General features: G+C 36.7%; 1 protein-coding gene across 7 annotated transcripts in view; it reads right to left on the bottom strand.

The window, feature by feature from the left end:
* Positions 1 to 18,172, bottom strand: part of LOC132151879 (ecotropic viral integration site 5 protein homolog) — a 58,207-nt gene that overhangs the window by 1,679 nt on the left and 38,356 nt on the right. For 5 of the 7 annotated variants that reach the window (XM_059560365.1, XM_059560368.1, XM_059560364.1 and 2 more), the window contains 8 exons: positions 16,968 to 17,000; positions 16,424 to 16,570; positions 15,677 to 15,808; positions 13,930 to 14,070; positions 13,603 to 13,761; positions 12,974 to 13,120; positions 12,458 to 12,553; positions 4,038 to 4,133 (listed from right to left, as the gene is read on the bottom strand). In XM_059560365.1, the coding sequence (XP_059416348.1) occupies positions 4,038 to 4,133; positions 12,458 to 12,553; positions 12,974 to 13,120; positions 13,603 to 13,761; positions 13,930 to 14,070; positions 15,677 to 15,808; positions 16,424 to 16,570; positions 16,968 to 17,000 (951 nt within the window). The remainder of the gene's footprint in view (positions 1 to 4,037; positions 4,134 to 12,457; positions 12,554 to 12,973; positions 13,121 to 13,602; positions 13,762 to 13,929; positions 14,071 to 15,676; positions 15,809 to 16,423; positions 16,571 to 16,967; positions 17,001 to 18,172) is intronic. The other 2 variants (XM_059560370.1, XM_059560371.1) reach the window with 2 other exon arrangements.

Here is an 18,172-nt window from a genome sequence, read left to right as displayed (position 1 = left end):
ATGTCCCTTCCACAATACCATCTGATATTACTCTTATTTTAAAACAACAACACTGTTCATGTGGCATTCCACTGCAGTGCACATAGAAGAGGGCTTATGTGTGGGTCGTAGAGGCTACAGAAAGAAAAAAAAGTCAACAAGCCGGAAGACTGTATCAAAATGGCAAGTGAGGCCACAAGTTTGACAAGTCATGACTTTGTGATGTTGAGAGATTAGTTTGACTATGGTTTTGCGTGGTGCAAATGGGGCTGATTGGAGACCTCTACGCTGTTTAGCAACTACGTGATTTAAATCGCTAGCAGATACAAGACATCCATCCTTTTTTTAAGATTAGTATTAGTATAATCAGGCTTTTATTATTAGTTTCAGCCTCAGGTGTTACGCCAGTGTCCGCTGGCTGAACGTCTGATGCACACGACACACAAATTTGGAAACACTTCGGGAGATTCAAAGTCTATAACTGTTACAATGAGCACTTATCTGGATCAACTAAACACATTATTTTCAAAAGTATGTGAAATATGTAAACTACACCGAATATTTAAAATTCGTCCAAGAGCTTTACACACCGGTCTGTTATTGTGGGGACATTTCTATGCCCCTAAACATGACGCAACACAAAACCAAACTTGATTGGTTGCTTTATCTGTCAATCAAATGGACTCTTGGGCGGTCCTTGGCCATTCAAAGCGATCAAGGTTCCCAGACCTTTTGCCGTCAGTCCAAAGGACTGGATACATGAGACTAGTATTTTTACAATGAAACGGACAAGCAAAACAAAACAGATCAGAGATATATATCTTCATTATTAACTAACTATCCCATACTATAATTAAAACAACCTGTTGCTTAGTAAACTATATATGTACATCAATATGTACATCAAATACATGGAATAATGCATACTATATTTGACATTCATTTATGAATATTAATTTGTTAATTATGAATGTTAGAAAGGCTGCACTAAACCTTGTTCATTTAAGTGTCCCACTCTTTTGTTTACATTTTAATTGTTTAGGTTTTATTCTTTTTTTTTTTTTGTAGATCAGCAAAAGAAAAGGAAAGGCTGCACTTATTATTACCTCAAATTTTTTTATTTTTATAATTTAGGTTTTAAGAAATATTTATGCATAATAAATGTACATTTAGTTTTACCAATTTTCTGCATGTCTCTTATTTAGTGTAATTACATATATTAATATTGGCCTCATATCGGCCAGACTGATTTCTCAATATCGGCATCGGCCATTAAAAATCCCATATCGGTCGACAACTAATTTTAATACGCTAGAATTAACTCTAATTTTACTTACAACATTCAAGCAAACAAATGAAAAAAAAAATAACACTAACTTAACTTATTAATCATTACTTGTAATACTGAAAAATATTTATCGTAATCAGAAAATTTAATTTGATTTGAAATCGTCTCGTGACCCCTTGAAATAATTGTGACCCCCATTTTAAGAACCACCTCTATATAAGACAAGCAGGACGGATGGAAGGATGTTTTTAATGTATTTTTCATTAAGTTAGACTTTAAACGATTATAACTAAATTTAATATATGATTAACTAAAGCAAAAAATGGCTAAAAACACATTTTAACTGTACCATTGTTAAATGGCTCTTCTCTCTTCACTACGCATCCACAAATATCCAAATCAGTCTTGTTCGTAAGGGTTTGTGGCTACAGACAGGATTCATGCTGCTGTTTGATTGTGCACGAAGAGGAACCTGGTAGGTTTTAAGAGGTAAAGCTGTCTCGCTGCACTCTGTTGATAGGGATTGAGATGGCCCGAGAATGCACGATTTAGTAGAAAGTTGTTTGACCGCAAACCACCAGCCTTTTGTTGTCAGTATTAAGGAGGAGGAGAAAATCAGACTACATCCTGCACCCTGTATAAATCAATTAAATGCTTTCCGTTTTCTGTTCTGCTGTTCCACATTCAATTTAGCTTATATAATGTCTAATGTCTATCTGAAATACTAATGGTGTTGACATTTGGCTATATATGTTGTATTAAACATCACACTGGGGATTTTTGAAACCTGTCGTTCCATAAGTACATCAACGTCATGCCCACTTCACATATTGTATTAACACATTTCCAAACACTAAAAACTGCTAGTGATGTCATATTCTAAATAAACTTTCCATCATCCACATCAACCTGAACAACCTACATAACAAACATCATTGGGCTGCAAAGAAGCTATTAAACCACATTCTTTAGTGCCTAATAAAAACATGAAAAATGTACCCAATTTACTGTTAAAATTGCCTTTAGCATATTTTTTATGGGCCCGAGACACAAGAAAGGCTCTGTATAGTAGTGGTTCTCAAAAATTTAAGTCAGCGACACCTCAAGTAACATTGACGAGAACTTGCAACCCACACTATCCCACAGCACAGACACCATGAGATAAAATTGTACTATCCTTTTTTTTTTTTTTTTTTTTTAACACATGAATCCATTCTGTCTGTAAAAATCTGAAAATATTTATTTTTAACCATTAACTGGGAATTAGCTCGTTGTAGTCCCTACGAGCCATCTTCAATTTCAAAAGACAGCATCTCTGTTTGCATAGAGCTTTCAACGCTGTTAACTTTGCAGATATTGTTTATGCTCAAACAGCATTACACACTAACTAACGTAAATCGTATGAACGTATGAAATCACAATCAACCACCACTTTAAGAAAAATATTTATTGCAATTAGAAAATTAAACTATGCCTTTTTCTCGCAACCCCTTTCACGGTCCCCCATTTTGAGAATCATAAAACAAGCAGTTTGGGAAATTGATGGATGAATATTTTTAATGGATCTTTCGTGAAATTAGCCTTGAGACTAATTATTCATGTTGATCAATTTATTTTACATACTGCAAGTCATCTACGTATAGTGCTTCCTCTGTAGCCAATTAACATGTGACACATTTTGAAGTGCATCACTACCACAGAAATATCAAAAATCTCACTACCAGAAGTGGGCAACAGCCAAAACAACACATTGGCCACATGAACGACACCACCTACAGACGATCAAAAGTTTTCGTGCAAAGAACACAACTAAGTGAATTCATGTAAAATAGTCAGCCCCGATGACATCTTAAACCTCTGGATTTGTTCATCTGGACATCATTCCAATGAAGAACTTAGTCCACAGCCCTCTATTGTAAACAATACCGATCCATGACTGTTATTCGGAACGGGACTCATATAAAATTGTGTGCAACTCATTCATAACTACAATATGAAACCTTAGGAAACATATCTTGAGACCTAGTGAAGAGAAATTGTGTGTGGCGACTTCCTTCTTCACATCAATGACAAAAATCCTTCTGATCCTAGGCTCTGCAATGCCTCATGCCATCTCATGCAATGCTACGTAAACTGGGAAAATGTCTTTTTAAAATCGGTGTACATCTCATTGTATCTGTCTGCTGTCCTAAAGACAGAACAGATATCGGAGTGCTTATATAACAGCATCTGTGAGAGGATAGGTGTAGCGCTAAAGAGTGTGATGGGGTGTGTGCAGGCAAACTGAAGTGCAGGAAGAGGCCACGCACAGGGTGTAGTTAACGCTTACAGAAACCCTGTGAAAAACTAACAAATCTGTTCAAAACGTTCAAAGCTTGTGAAAAAATGTAAAGATGAAAGACACATCAGGCAGGAAAAGAAGCATTTCATGGGTGGATAAAACATCACCGCTGCAGAGTAGACTGAGAATAAGACGGACTCCTAACAAATTCTTCAGGGAGTGCGCAAAACTACATTTGTAACTACTGCTTAAAAGATAGATCAAATCAATATTTTTCATTAAAAAAACCGGAAAAACTATGAATGGTTTATTTATTTTTTTGCCATGTTTATTTAAAATGTATTCCTTCAAGTGTTTTTTTACACTTTATTCATGCATTCATAGATGAAGTCATCTGTGGCCTAGCTTGTATTATTATTCTATGTATTCTTAAGTGTGCATAGTCTAATAATGTTTTGAAACAATGTTCATAAACACGTGGACTATTACCTCATGTTTGAGATCTGTTATCTGATCCTTGAGGTCTCGGATGTACTGGCTGGAGTCTGTGTTGTTGAGCTGACCTTGGACCTTTCCTTCTTCTTTCTACATGAAAGGGGAAAAAAATATTTTACAAACAATATGCAACCCACCTAGAACAACTAGCATTAATTACCAGAATTAGTTAATGCAAAATGAAAATTCTGTGATTTAACTAACTTCACGTTGTTCCAAACCTATATGACTTTCTCTTTTCAAAGGATTACAGTACACAGAATCTAGTAGACTACAGTTTGCAACTAGACGGATGTACTGTTACTTCCTCTACAGTCAAAAATCTGGGTGTTATATTAGACAGCAACTTGTCTTTTGAAAACCATATTTCCCATGTTACAAAAACAGCATTCTTCCATCTTAGAAACATTGCCAAGCTACGAAACATGTTATCTATTTCTGATGCAGAAAAGCTAGTTCATGCATTCATGACCTTTAGACTGGACTATTGTAATGCACTTCTAGGTGGTTGTCCTGCTTCATCAATAAACAAGCTACAGGTAATCCAAAATGCAGCAGCTAGAGTCCTTACCAGGTCAAGAAAATATGATCATATTACCCCAATTTTACAGTCTCTGCACTGGCTACCTATTAAGTTCCGTATCAGTTACAAATTATCATTACTTACCTATAAGGCCCTAAATGGTTTAGCTCCTGCGTACCTAACTAGCCTTCTACCACGCTACAACCCATCACGCACCCTAAGGTCACAAAACGCTGGACTTTAGGTAGTTCCTAGGAGAGCAATGTCCACTAAAGGAGATTTTTCGCATTTGGCTCCCAAACTCTGGAATAGCCTTCCTGATAATGTTCGGGGGAACAGAAACACTCTCTCCGTTTAAATCTAGATTAAAAATGCATCTCTTTCGCCAAGCATTCAAATAATGCATCTCATAAATTGTGACTGCAGTTGCATCTCATCAAATGTGCATTCTTATTCTTTAGCTTGGGTTAAACTAATGAATTTTACTTGGTTGGAACAGCAGCTATGCTAATTATGTCTCTATTTGTTTCTCTGTTTTGCCACGGGATTTAACAACTAGGAATTACACAAGCTCCCGTCTGGATCCAGAACACCTGAGAAGAGATGATGCTGACCCTGAAACAACATACAGAACTAACAAATATTGCTACTTACTATGCAATCATATAATAATTGCTGTTAATAATGTTCATCGTCATGTTGACTAGTCTTAATTTTTCTGAAAATTCCTGTCATATGCACATAAACTGACAGTCACCACTTATAAGCTACTACTAAATATTGTAGACTTTTCTGTAAAGTTGCTCTGCAATGATTTGTATCATAAAAATTGCTATACAAACTTGAATTAAGTTCCTTTAGCTCACGTGGTAGAGCATTGCGTTAGCAAGTGCGAGGTTGGGGGTTTGAATCTCAGGGAACACGTTAAGAGAAAATTGTTAGCTTGAATGCAATGCAAGTCGCTTTGGATAAAAGCGTATGCTAAATGTATAAATTTAATTAAATTTTAATTGAATCACAGAATACAATTTCAGTATTATATCTGTAGCTCTTTCCCATGCACTAAAAAGGTATTAAAAAGTACCATTAATGTAGCTTATATGACTAGTGTTCTACAATCTTCAGTGGGTTAGTAACTGCTACAACTAGATCACAGAGTGAGTGAGTTAAACTCGAGAATCGGATCAGTCCAATTTGTGAATGAATCAGTGAGAGAAGTTTTGGGAACTCTATCAACTGATTCACTAAATAGACCTGGCCTACAAGAATTATTCCTTCTTGTACTGGACCTCACTTCTTATCAATATGCCACAAAGCCAGAGCAGATGTCATTATGGTCAGAAATGTATATTGTGATCCTTACACACAGCTATCATATATACACAAATGCACACAAATACTTTCACTTTAATGGCGCTTTTTCAATATTTTGGAACTTGACAGCTCCAGACCTCATTCATTTTTGGGTCAATACCACTGTAGGGTGCCTTTTGGTGTCCTGTACCTAAATAAATACATTTAATTTAAATAAATGTATGCATTTAGCAGACGCTTTTATCCAAAGCGACTTACATTGCATTCAGGCTATCAATTTTTACCTATCATGTGTTCCCGGGGAATCGAACCCCCAACCTTGCACTTGATTGAGCTACCAATTGAGCTACAGGAACATTAATAACTAATAAACAATTAATAATAAATTAATAAATAACTAATTTGCCATGATAATATTACATAAAAATTATTATGAAAGGGTGTGTTATAATAGGCTAAGTTTTTATATTCAAAACAAAAGCATTACTTGACTCTTTAGATACATTTTCTCAATTTATTATTTTTTTGTGTGTAAGAGGATGCATGTTATTTACTATGTCTCATGCACTGCTCATTAAATTTGAATGATAGTAAAATACTGTCAAATCATAAAATGTAATCGTGTTCTCCTATTAATATTCTGTTAAATAAGACATTACTCAATTTGAGTGTAATGATCATTTGGTAATAAAAACAATATTTTTTTAAATAAAAAAATAAGAGTTTGTCCATGTCCCTTGAATGGTTGTCCACCCTGTCGTATTTGGAAATCCGCCCCTTTAAAAAAAAATCTATGTGATTGATGATGTAATTATATTTATTATTATTAAAACAATTTTTTTAACTTGAATAAATGTTTAATTGTCATATTTTGTCTTGATGTGTGTTGACCCTGTCATCTTAATACTTTTACAATAATATTTTAAATAATTCAATCATATCTATATAATCCAGTGTGTTCAATAGCTAGGTGTGGGGGCAATAACATGCAAATACAAAAATGCTTCCAAATTTCCCAGTTTTCTCCAAATAAGAAAGAGAGTTTCTTTAAAAACACATGGTTTACATAAAATCTTTTATGTATTTACAATTCGAAAGTAAACAAATAACCCTGTTTAGGAAGGGGACATCATACCTTTCAGAAAATATAATTTGCATCTTAATTTTGCAATGAAAATTTGTATTTAACAGTAATATATATGTCCATGACAGGGTGGACATATCTTATGGTTTATGCTTCGAATAATAGCCCATAATAAAAAATAAAAAAAAGTTGGAGCTCAGCCAAAATGTTTCTATAGTACTTGAGTGTCTACTATTTATGACATGACAAAGCGAATGGGAAATTAAAACCACACTTTTTGAGTAGTGTGTGGGTTGAAAGCCACTCTATGGAGATATTGACCCTTTCATTATACAAAAATGCCAAGATATATATATTTTTTAACATTCACATTTTGCATTCCACAGAAGCATGTCATACGAGGTTTGTTGAAGAAATATACACCAAATTATAATTTCTGTCAAACCTATCCCTTCCTTTAAGAAGTAAGTGTGAGTGAAAAATCTGTTGGGGGTGTTGTGGTGGCCATATTGGTTTACATATATGTGAACAGATTGTGAGGCTATAAACGCGGTTGTGTTTTTGACTGCTACTTAATGCCTTGGGGGAGCTGCGGTATTAAACAGACGTGTACACACTACATAACATGTTTACCCTCCACATTCGCACCTGTTAAAAGGGAATCAAAACACCGTACAAACATGCTGCAAAGAGCCGTTTTCCTCTGTATTGGTAGTTATGGCATGCCACACAGGAAAGAAGGAGTGAAAAAGGAGAAGAGGTGCAGAAAGGGGTGTGTTATAGAGGTACTGAGGTAAGAGCAATGCATGCACAAACACCCTCCTAGCAGGGAAGGGTGTTTTCAATTCCTGTGGTCTGCGTTCGGCTGTGCTTGCAGCATTCTGATAGGCCGAGGATGGGGATGGCAAGGGATTTAAAGTGTTCTTCCAAGAATTTGTGTTTTTCTTGAGGTTTCTCCCCCTTCCCCCATAGTGCTGTGATAAGGGAAAGGCAGTTAGCTGACTTCCTAACACTCAGCTGCATGAAATCAGCAGGTGGCATGCTGCAGCTAGGGACATCAAACATCTGAACTTCAGTACCCCCCAGCACAACTGAATGGGGTCGTCGATGAGAACCCCAAAAATCTGAAAATATATTCTTCCTGATTAAATTTTGTTTTTGTCTATTTAGACTAGTGTCGCCTTATAGGTTATCAAGTACATGATAGTATCTATTAAAAAAATATAAAATCTAATCAAATAAAACACTAAAAACTAGGGTTGGGTTGACTATGTCAATTAATTTCAATTGTTATTCATTTTGATGAACCAATATCGATTCTTAATTCCCAGGAAGACCATTTAGTCTATGCTGTTTTTTGTTGATACATGTACGAAACTTCACTAAACATCATTTGCAGCATGCCTGGCATCCACCAATTGCATTGAGCTTTGTGCTTTCTTAAGAAAGAAAGCTTTTAAATGCTGCACATTTTATCATGAAATGTTTACTACTAGTTATACCACAAAATAAATATGAATGAACATCAAGAGAACTTGAGTGTTATGTCTCATGTAAATCAATGTTTTGGAACCATGGAAAGACGTCAAGAAAACAATCAATGTCATGTACAGTAACATTATACTTGCATCAGAAAAGCCATTTATTTTCTATAGGTTGCAAGTCAACCATAAAAATAAGCACTTGATAAATATATGCACTGTGTTACTTACTCGTTAAAGCAGGGATATCTTTATTATTTAATGTATAATTGAATAAATATCATGAAATCAAGTTATGAGTTTAAATCGGTTTAAACTTTAACATTAAATGCAGAATGTAGAAACAATCAAAACTTAAAAACAGCAATTCAAATTTAATTTCAACCTTTAATTTTACAGTATCGTACCAGCTGACAGGGTTCTCTACATAGTTTACAGCTTATTTGAGGGAGACTTTTTCCTTACAGTACCATGTACTGTACCTCATCTATATCTACATGATATTGAATCAAAATTGGAATTAAATCAAGAGCTTGTAAATCAAAACCATCAAATTGTGAAAATCAAAACTAAACTGTTTCAATACCCAGGCTTACAAGTACATTTACAGTAGGCATCACGACATTGTATGTAAATTTAATTAAAAATTACATTTATGCATTTAGCAGACTCTTTTATCCAAAGCGACTTACATTGCATTCAGGCTATCAATTTTTTAACCTATCATGTGTTCCCGGGGAATCGAACCCCCAACCTTGCGCTTGACATCGCAATGCTCTACCATTTGAGCTACAGGAACACTATGTACAGTACAATTATAAAGTATCAATTGAAAAGTAATGCTGAACTGCATTAAATTATTTAAACAAAACAAACTTCAAGACTTCCATTACAATATATTTACACGGAAAAAATTAAACAAATTTCCAGGAGCTAAAATACTTTCAGAACGAGTTAAAATATTTTCATAAAAACAGAGTATATCCACTGTTTGATCAGTTCAAAGATTTGAGCTAACATTTCTTTTTTTTTTTTGAATGTTTTCACAATCAATAGGTAAACAGCATAACCGTTTCACACAAAAAAGCAGAACAGAACTGAGCCACAATGACTCGATCAAATGGTCATTCTGATGAACTCGTAGTATTAGAGTTGAACTGCTGGCCTGATTCAGCGAAAGATTAAAGTTCGTTAAATTGAGCAATTCTTATCTGATGGAACAAACTCTGTTGTGACACTGTTAAATGTAAAAATTGAAAATAATCTCTTTAAATGCTCTCTACCTCACAATGAACTTAGCAGATCAGATATAGACTAGAAACTGCGTATTTGTTGAAACGTGGAAACAAAATGCAACACCTCCAAAAGTCACATATCCTTATGAATACATATTTGTTCTATAATAGGTTGGCATGGCAACAAACACTGTCAGTGTTTCAGATTGCTATGATTTGAGATGTTTCTACTAAGTGTCATTGTTCCCCTCTGCAGCAACGCATTAGTATAGTACTACTGAGATTTCTCTATTGCTCTTTCTTTGTTCACGTTCATGCATGCATCTGCCAAGCTAAATCTCTCTGTTACAATAGATCATATGAATGCTGTGCAGCAAAGCATAAAGCAAAATGAGAGCTTTGATTATAGCTCAGTGTGTTTCTCTGCCTGATAGGAAGTGGTTTCTCATCTGGTAATGAAGATAGCTAAGCTGTGGTCCCATGGGCCATGCAAGCAGCCGTTTCAACCCTGAGCTCAGCTAGGTGTTAAAAAAAAAAAAAAAAACCCACTTCACTCAACTCGAAGTTAGACAATAGATCATAATGCTGAGGAGGAGCAATGCTGATGCTCTGCATTTTTCTTGTGAAGGCTTCATTCAGTCTTACTTGCATGTCAGTCACAATAACTATTAAAAGACTCGGCTCTGAAACGTTGTGTGGGTGTTCAGAAAGGTGTCTACATCTGTATGCTGAGGAGTCGGGTTAGTGTGTTGGTGTTTGGTGTCAGACAGACCTGTACGTTCACTTTATAGTGGATCTTTCCAGTAAAAATAAAAACCATACTCACACCAGGTGACTCAGAAAGTCAGTCCAGAGAAAAAAAGGGCTGTGGTGACATCATGGCGTTATATTTTCCAGCAATGGGACATGTCAAGTTAAGAGTGGGCGAAAGGTGAGCGAATAAATAATCGTGTTGATGCTAAATCGGTAACGATGATGAATAAAGATGCAACTTTCAAAACACTTCAGAAGATATTTAAATTACGCCTCAATTGATTAAATTTTTTATAGCGGTTTAATATTATTTTTCTTTGTGTAACTGATATATGTGGCAATGGGTATGGAAGAAAAACGGTGTCAATTTGCACAGAAAAAGACTCAAAGCATTTTGCAAACTGCATTAAAACACACCAAAACACACAAAACTCTTGAGCCTGCAATAAACAATAAAAATACAGTTTCCCTCAGCACTTTATGGATTTAATCTTAAATGTGTAAAGATGCTGCTGAGCTGCTATGCTTGTTTAGGATCTAGTCATTACAATTATGAGGGTGTCCATCATCATTTACTGATAAACAGGCAGATCTGTTTGATTCCTATGAGCTACAAACCACCTTAATCAGCTTCTTTGTAAACACAGAACTGAATGTATAAATCTCAAATAAATGAATTAACAGCACTAATGTGGCACTTAGAATAAACAGCATTCATTAACTTAAATGAAATCAGATTTCAATCACGAAGTGTGTTCATGGGCAGTTTCTCTTTCTTTCATTAATTCATTCTCATCTTCACTGGCTTTTGCCAACAGCCTAAAAGTGAATTAAAATATGGTGAGCCAGATCTGTTGCCCACAGCCCTCAGGGTAAAAACCATGTAGGTAGCCAAAACCACAGAACCACAGCTAAGAGCTGCACATGCCTGAGAGGAGCATGCTTGTCTAATCTGATATCTAGCAACCTGATGCAATTTCGGCACACAACAATCACTCCTGTACATGGAGCAAAATACAACACTCTCAAGTTTAATCTAGGAAGGGAAACGGCAAAGTGAGATGATGCAGACTGACCAACATCAGACTTCATAGATAAGTACAGAAAGTGCTGAAGAGAAAAGCTTGTGACAGAAATGAACACACTCTCATAAAGGTGAGATTTAGTTTCGAAAACAAAAAAAAAGCCCAGTTTATATCTGTCTCAGGAAGGAAAGTAAAACACCCCACACTGATGACATACTGTGCTAATCTTTAAAATAATTTGGCTTCCTGCATGGGGAACGCAACCTTTTCAGAGAGCAGCGTTTTCTCCGAAGAGATCAAACGTTTGTCTCACTTCTCACTTTAATCCAGTAAATCTTACTAATAGAATCTTTCCCTCAAATCAAAACACACCTGTGTTTCAAACAGGGTCAATATGTATATATAGCTCTATTTACGAAAATTGCATTAATTACAGTAAGTTTCAACTGATTTACGTGAAACACGTTGTCTGAAACACATTCATCTTACTACAGGATTCTATAGGTTTTTTTTTTTTTTACTATCTTTTACTTTTAGATCAACAGTACCTAAGCAACAGCTTTTAAAGTGATTTTAAGGCATGTAATATATATATTGTGTACTATTTATAAAGGATTTGGTTACAGTCAAAATTATTTGTTCTAATCTATCGAGAAATGTTTTTAAAACAAAAGAAAAGAAAGGGGCCGTTTATACATGAATACACCTTCTTATTTAAAAACTACATGCTCGGGAGAACCGTGTTCACAAAAAAATCCCTAAGTCAAACCCTTATTTGCACACTAGTGTTTAAATGTGTCACAAACTATGTGGACAAGCAAAAAATGCTATGATAGCCTAAAGATTTCCTCTCATCGCAAATGTAAAATCTAATGGGTATTCTAGAAGCTAAGAGACCAAAAGGCTATGAGCAGCTGTGCTAGGGAGAGACTGAGAGACTATGCTGTGGAAGGACTGAATTGTAATGGAGTTTGCAGTGAATTCTGTACTTATTTGTACCTGAATCTCAAGCTCAGAGATCTGCTGCTGAAGCTCAGCCATGGCAGCAATATTATCAGCTTCTCTCAATCTCACTGCCATCACCTCTTCTTTATTCTGTTTAAAAGAGAGAGAAAAAACTGTGAAACGAAACCACTGTGAACATGCATATATAATCAGCTTTTATTGAATGGCTTATTTTTGTATGCATAGCTGAGAGCAGGGACGCACTCCGCATCTACTGCTGCTCTCAAACTGAAGCGCTGAAACAGGAACTACTAAACCCTATTTAAAGCTAAGTCACGAATGAGGAAATGTAACCAAATCATACAAAGATATGTTAATTAGAGGTATATTTTGCTTTTTTGTATCTTTTTATTTTTATTTTGACAGAATACTTTAATAAAAGGTGTAATCTTAAACTAGAATAAAGACAATATACTTAAAAAATAATAATAACGGAAAAAAACAATCATAATGCTATATAATCTATTTAGATAAAGTCCATGTTTTTGCACCAAACTGACTGTCACTAACCTTGCACTCTATTTCAGCCTGTTTCCGTTTTGTCTCCTGCAGCTCAGCATGCAACATCTTGTTCTGGTTGGTCAAAACCTGCAGTCGCTCCTGTAGATTTCGTGCCTCTAGTTCTGCACGCCGCTGTTGATTACCATGTATCTGATTCTACGAGTGAGTAAAAAAAAAGAAATAAGTAAGTACAAATCTCTATATGTTATTTGCAGTTTTCTTTTTTAATAACAATAATAATAATAATAATAAAATCCCAAAATAACCAAACTCAAATCTGAAGTGATAAAGCAGTGCCCTAAACTCAACAGTATAAATTGATTAACTTTGTCTCCCTCTACTGGTAAAAAATGTGGGTATGCTCTCTGACTTGTTTCCTGTGTAAAGTCAGTGGCCAACAGTAAATGGTTCAAAACATTTAATTTTTAGTCATTTTATGAATGAAGAGTAATTTTGTTCTGTGGTAGTCAATTATTTTGGTAATATCAGATAACCCATCCTAAAAAAGATGTAGATGTAGCCACTCAAGTATCTTAAGTCTTGAACAAATAATGATTAATTAAACAAATATGTATATATTAAAGAGTTAAAACAGCCTAGAACACTACTACAAAGATGAGCAAGCATGTGAATGAGACCTGGGTCTCCTGTTCCAGTATCCTCTGTCTGATTTCTCGGAGCTCAGCCTGTGCCTCTGTCTCTCTGAGCCTCACGCTCATCAGCTCATCTTGAAGCTCGCTCGCTGCATTCTTCCTCGGACTGTCTTTCCAGCGGCCCGCCGTGCGCGCAAGATGCCTCTGCACACAACACCAAAATACCTTACTCAAACATTTGTAAGTTAAACGGAAGCAAGAATACAGCCCATGGTGAAACTGCAATAGAATACAGTTTACACGCACACACACTATTACATATATTCTCAGATTGTGGATAAAACAGCTGTCTATTTGAGTTCAAGTATTCACCTGCCAGTGCTCCTCCAGGTCTCTGACCTGCTGTCTAAGCTCTTTGAGGCCTGTTAGAGCCTCTGCCTCCCTCAACTTTACACCAATCAGCTCCTCCTGTAGACGCACCACATTATTCTCATCTGGCAGGGATGCATTTCTCTAGAAATGGAAACAAATGTACACAAAAGAGTTTAGACAGAGCAAGCACAATGAGCGCTTGTATAACGCAATGAACAGACAGCAGTTTTCCACAGTCAGGGTGCTGAAAGCTGGAATCATTCCATAGAAACAGAAGACAAAAGGCAGCTCTGACCCCAAACAAATAACTGCTATGTTAACATGTAAGTTATGTTCATGTCTGCACCAAGTAAAAGTCACTTAAAATCACTGAAGTGGTCTATGATGGAAACACCTGATGCCATATCTTTAAGTTTATACCGTTGTTCTAAACTTTGAGGTCAGTGAGAATTAAAAAAGCCTCTTACGCTCATCAAGGCTGCATTTCATTAATCAAAAATACTGGAAAATGTATAAAATATTACATATTAAAACAGCTTTTCTATTTTAATATATTTTACAACAGATAAAAAAAAATTATATATATATATATATATATATATATATATAACAGCTTATGATGACATCAAGACACTGAATTAAATTAAGGATCTTCTCAAAACTTGCAATATACATAATGAAAAATCTTTATTCATGAGCAGTTTTATGTAGCTAAGTATCCTGTTTGAAGATCTTGACTGAACGCTAAGGCCCAATCCCAATTCTACCCCTTAGCCCTTCCCCTTCCTTCACGTGAAGGGGTAGGGGTGTCTCGATTCTCTTTTGGTTGGAGGGGTATGGTTAAGGGGAAGGGCCAGATATTTCGGGACCACACTTCAAACGAAGGGGTATGAATTATCTCGGCAACATAGCTGCTACAGCGAACAAAAAGACACATAAATGTAAGCTTTTTTGGCATAAATAAAGATTTTAACGAAAAGTAATCATTTGTTTTATGTTACATTCAATTATGAGTTCATATTAACAGTCATGTTACTCAAAGAAATGTTTGCAAAAAATCGCTAATATTTGCTAACGTCATATCATTACAGACTGCATGATGGTGCCACAGCATATGTCTGATCAGGGCGATAACTGCCGTAGACTAATCCCCCCAATAATTAGAAATCGCTAAACCATTTTCTCAAATATTGCCTATTCGAGAGAGAGAGAGAGAGAGAGAGAAATGGAAGTTGTGTGTATTCGCGTCTGTGCGTTTATCTTTTTAGAGTGAGTTTACTTAAAAACAGCGATTGTATCCTCTCGTCACTGGAAAATATAATGTAGCGATTCAGTATTTAAACTGTATTTAATAAAAGTCGTGGGGCAGCGTTGACAAGTTTATTTTCTCCTGGATGTGTGAGCTGCGCGATTTCCGATGTGTGTGTGTCAGTAAGCAGCTCATTAATACAGAACGATAATTAAAGGCTCTAATGTACACCAGCACATGTATGTATTGTAAGAGCTAGACGACGAACACTGATGACGTGTGACGTCATGGTAGTGGTGTCCCAATCCTTAGGGGAATATCTTCTCCCCTACCCCTTGACACTCTGTTTTAAGGGACAAGAGGAAGGGGTAGACGGAGGGGAAGGGGTATAAAATAGAATTGGGATTGGGCCTAACAGATGTACCAGAACCACTATGGTGGAAAACCACAACCGCCGATGGCTATGTGAGCTTGAGGAAATTAATAAAGATGTTCCACCTTCTCCATGTCGAGAATCTTGTCCTGCATCTCTTTCAAAGCACACTGAGACTCAGCCTCTTTGAAGCGGGCCTGGACCAGTTCCCTCTCCAGCTGCAGGATGAACTCCTCAGAGTAGCGTGGGTTCCCCTTCTAAATATAAATATGTGAAAAAATTCTGTCAATCATAAGTCAACCAGTCAGTGTTAGGAATGAACACTCATGGACATAACATCTGAACAGCTCGTTTCATCCTAGCTTCAGGTTTAAAAAGAAATATAAACTTCTCTCCACTAGTTTTACATTAAAACATAATGAAACTGAAACACAACATTATGTAAAACAGCACTTTCCCCATAGAAAATGACACATTATCCGCTTTTTCTCTGTGGTGAGCATGTGCTCATTAATTATTGTTGAGCCATATTCTGCCCTTCGGTTGAGAGTGTAGATTTTATTAAACAGATGGTGACACTCATATTTGACAAACTCTTACATATGCATAAGCCCCATTTGGCACTGCTGTGCATGTAAATGACCTCAGCTCTGCTGTTCTGATCTGCAGTCATGCATGTAAAGAGCATCATTACAAGAGCTGCCGTTCACAGCTCTGTGATCGCTGTGATTTTGTTGCTAGGCAACGCCAAATGAATCAAGTTAGTATAGTACTGTTGATGTGTAGATAAAACATTTCTTTTCATACGGATTCTGTGTTCGAAGAGCAGGCCTCTCATCCAGGAGGAGCCACCGTCTCTGAACAGTCCTTACCGCAAACGGCTGCTGCTGGAGCTGTCGGATGTTGTTTTGCGCTTGCTCCAGCAGTGCGCTGGTCTCCTCATTGTGTTGTTTGACCGTGGCCAGCTCCCGTTTGACCAGGTAGTTCTCCTCTGCCTCTTGGGCTCGTGTCACCTGACCCTAACGTGACCAATTATGGATGAGGGGTGAGCGGAGAATCGGAATAGGTGGAAATGGACGCATGGATGGAGAAAAATAATGCTGGATCTCAAGCTCTGTCATGCTGTTAGCAGTTTTAGGCTTTCAATTAAGCACTTAAATTTGTTTCAACTATCAAAAGGGGGATTATTGTAGTATTCCACCAATTATCAGGACTGCAGCCCAAAGATAATAAGCACAGTGATGCCTTTTCCCTGAAGTTAGAAATCGCAGCATTTGCCTTATTTCACTCTTGATTGTGAGTAGGTGTGAGATATTGAAGCAAATCAAGGAAATGTTGCAAAGCTATAGATCGAACTGATGGGTTCTTAAAGAGGAAAGAAGAGTTCAGTGGTGTAGAGGAGAGTGAAAATTGTACCTGTATCAATCTATCTGCCAAAGAAGCACTTTCCTAAAAACAGAGAAAATCCATAAAGGAAAAAAGCAAAGAGAAGAGAAATACCAAAGGACATTACAACACCGAACAAAATAAGACTGATTTGACAGAACAGTGTTCCTTTTTCATACCCCTACATTAAAGCATTGCAAAGACATGGTTTTAGATGAAAATGTACAGCTTTGAAACAGTCATAAGCCCCCTTTCACACTGCCATTCCGGCAAATACACGGGTAAAGTGTTCCGGCAATTGTTCCCGGGTCGCTAGATTTTGCACTTTCACACTGCCAGTGATTACCCGGGATATGTGCGTGCTTTCACACACAATCAGTAGAGATCCCGTAACGACACGTGACATCAGGGCATAATGTGTAATGTACGAGTCGAAAACGCTAGGCACATTATTCTTTCACTGAAGCTAGCAAACGATCTCGGCGTCAGCGCGGAAAGTGAAGAACTAACTGATCTCTGCTTCATTACAGTTTGCACATTTTTTTTTGTCGCAAACGTTGATCTTCCTTTAAAACAGCCAGTAAAAGAGTCGCGAGTTATCTCACTTCGACATGGCATTAGATCTGGCTTTTGTTCACACAGCGCTCGGACGTGGTTGCTTTCACACAGAAGGCGACACGGCAATGTTCCGGCAATATTCCGTATCTGACGTGCAGTGTGAAAGGGGCTATAGTGAGGTGAAACATGGTTTGAGCTTGGTGTTTGTGCTGTGGTTGTGAAATATAGCAAGATTGTAACACCACAAAAGGGTGAAAGTGTAAAAGGAGGCCAAGCAGAGGACAGTGTGAGCATCAGTAGTTTGAAAATACAACAGTAACTGGTGTCATTTCAAAGCCTGTGGATCTACCATATTTGTGTGACTAACTGGGTTACAATTGTGGAACTTCTGAAGGTGTTTGAGTTAGTACTTCATTTGAGTACAAAGGTTCCATGCGGGGAGGTGATGGAAGGTGAGTAGGTGAGGATTTTTTTTTTTTAACTGATCTGCACCATGGGCTTTCTTTTTCATGCATGACATAAGCAGAGTATAGTCCAACATGCACCACTGCAGGTTTGGGTTTTCACCCATGCTCAAAAAATTCTAGCTCAGAAGACAGCCTGTCAGATAACCACTTTGGCCTGAAATTAGTACATGTAGACAACCATATCATATCCATGTGTATACCCAATAGGGT

The sequence above is a fragment of the Carassius carassius genome, chromosome 10, assembly GCF_963082965.1.
Source record: "Carassius carassius chromosome 10, fCarCar2.1, whole genome shotgun sequence".
Taxonomy (NCBI): Eukaryota; Metazoa; Chordata; class Actinopteri; order Cypriniformes; family Cyprinidae; genus Carassius; species Carassius carassius.
The sequence above is the reverse complement of the archived record's forward strand: the minus strand, read 5'-3'. Positions and strand labels throughout refer to the sequence as shown.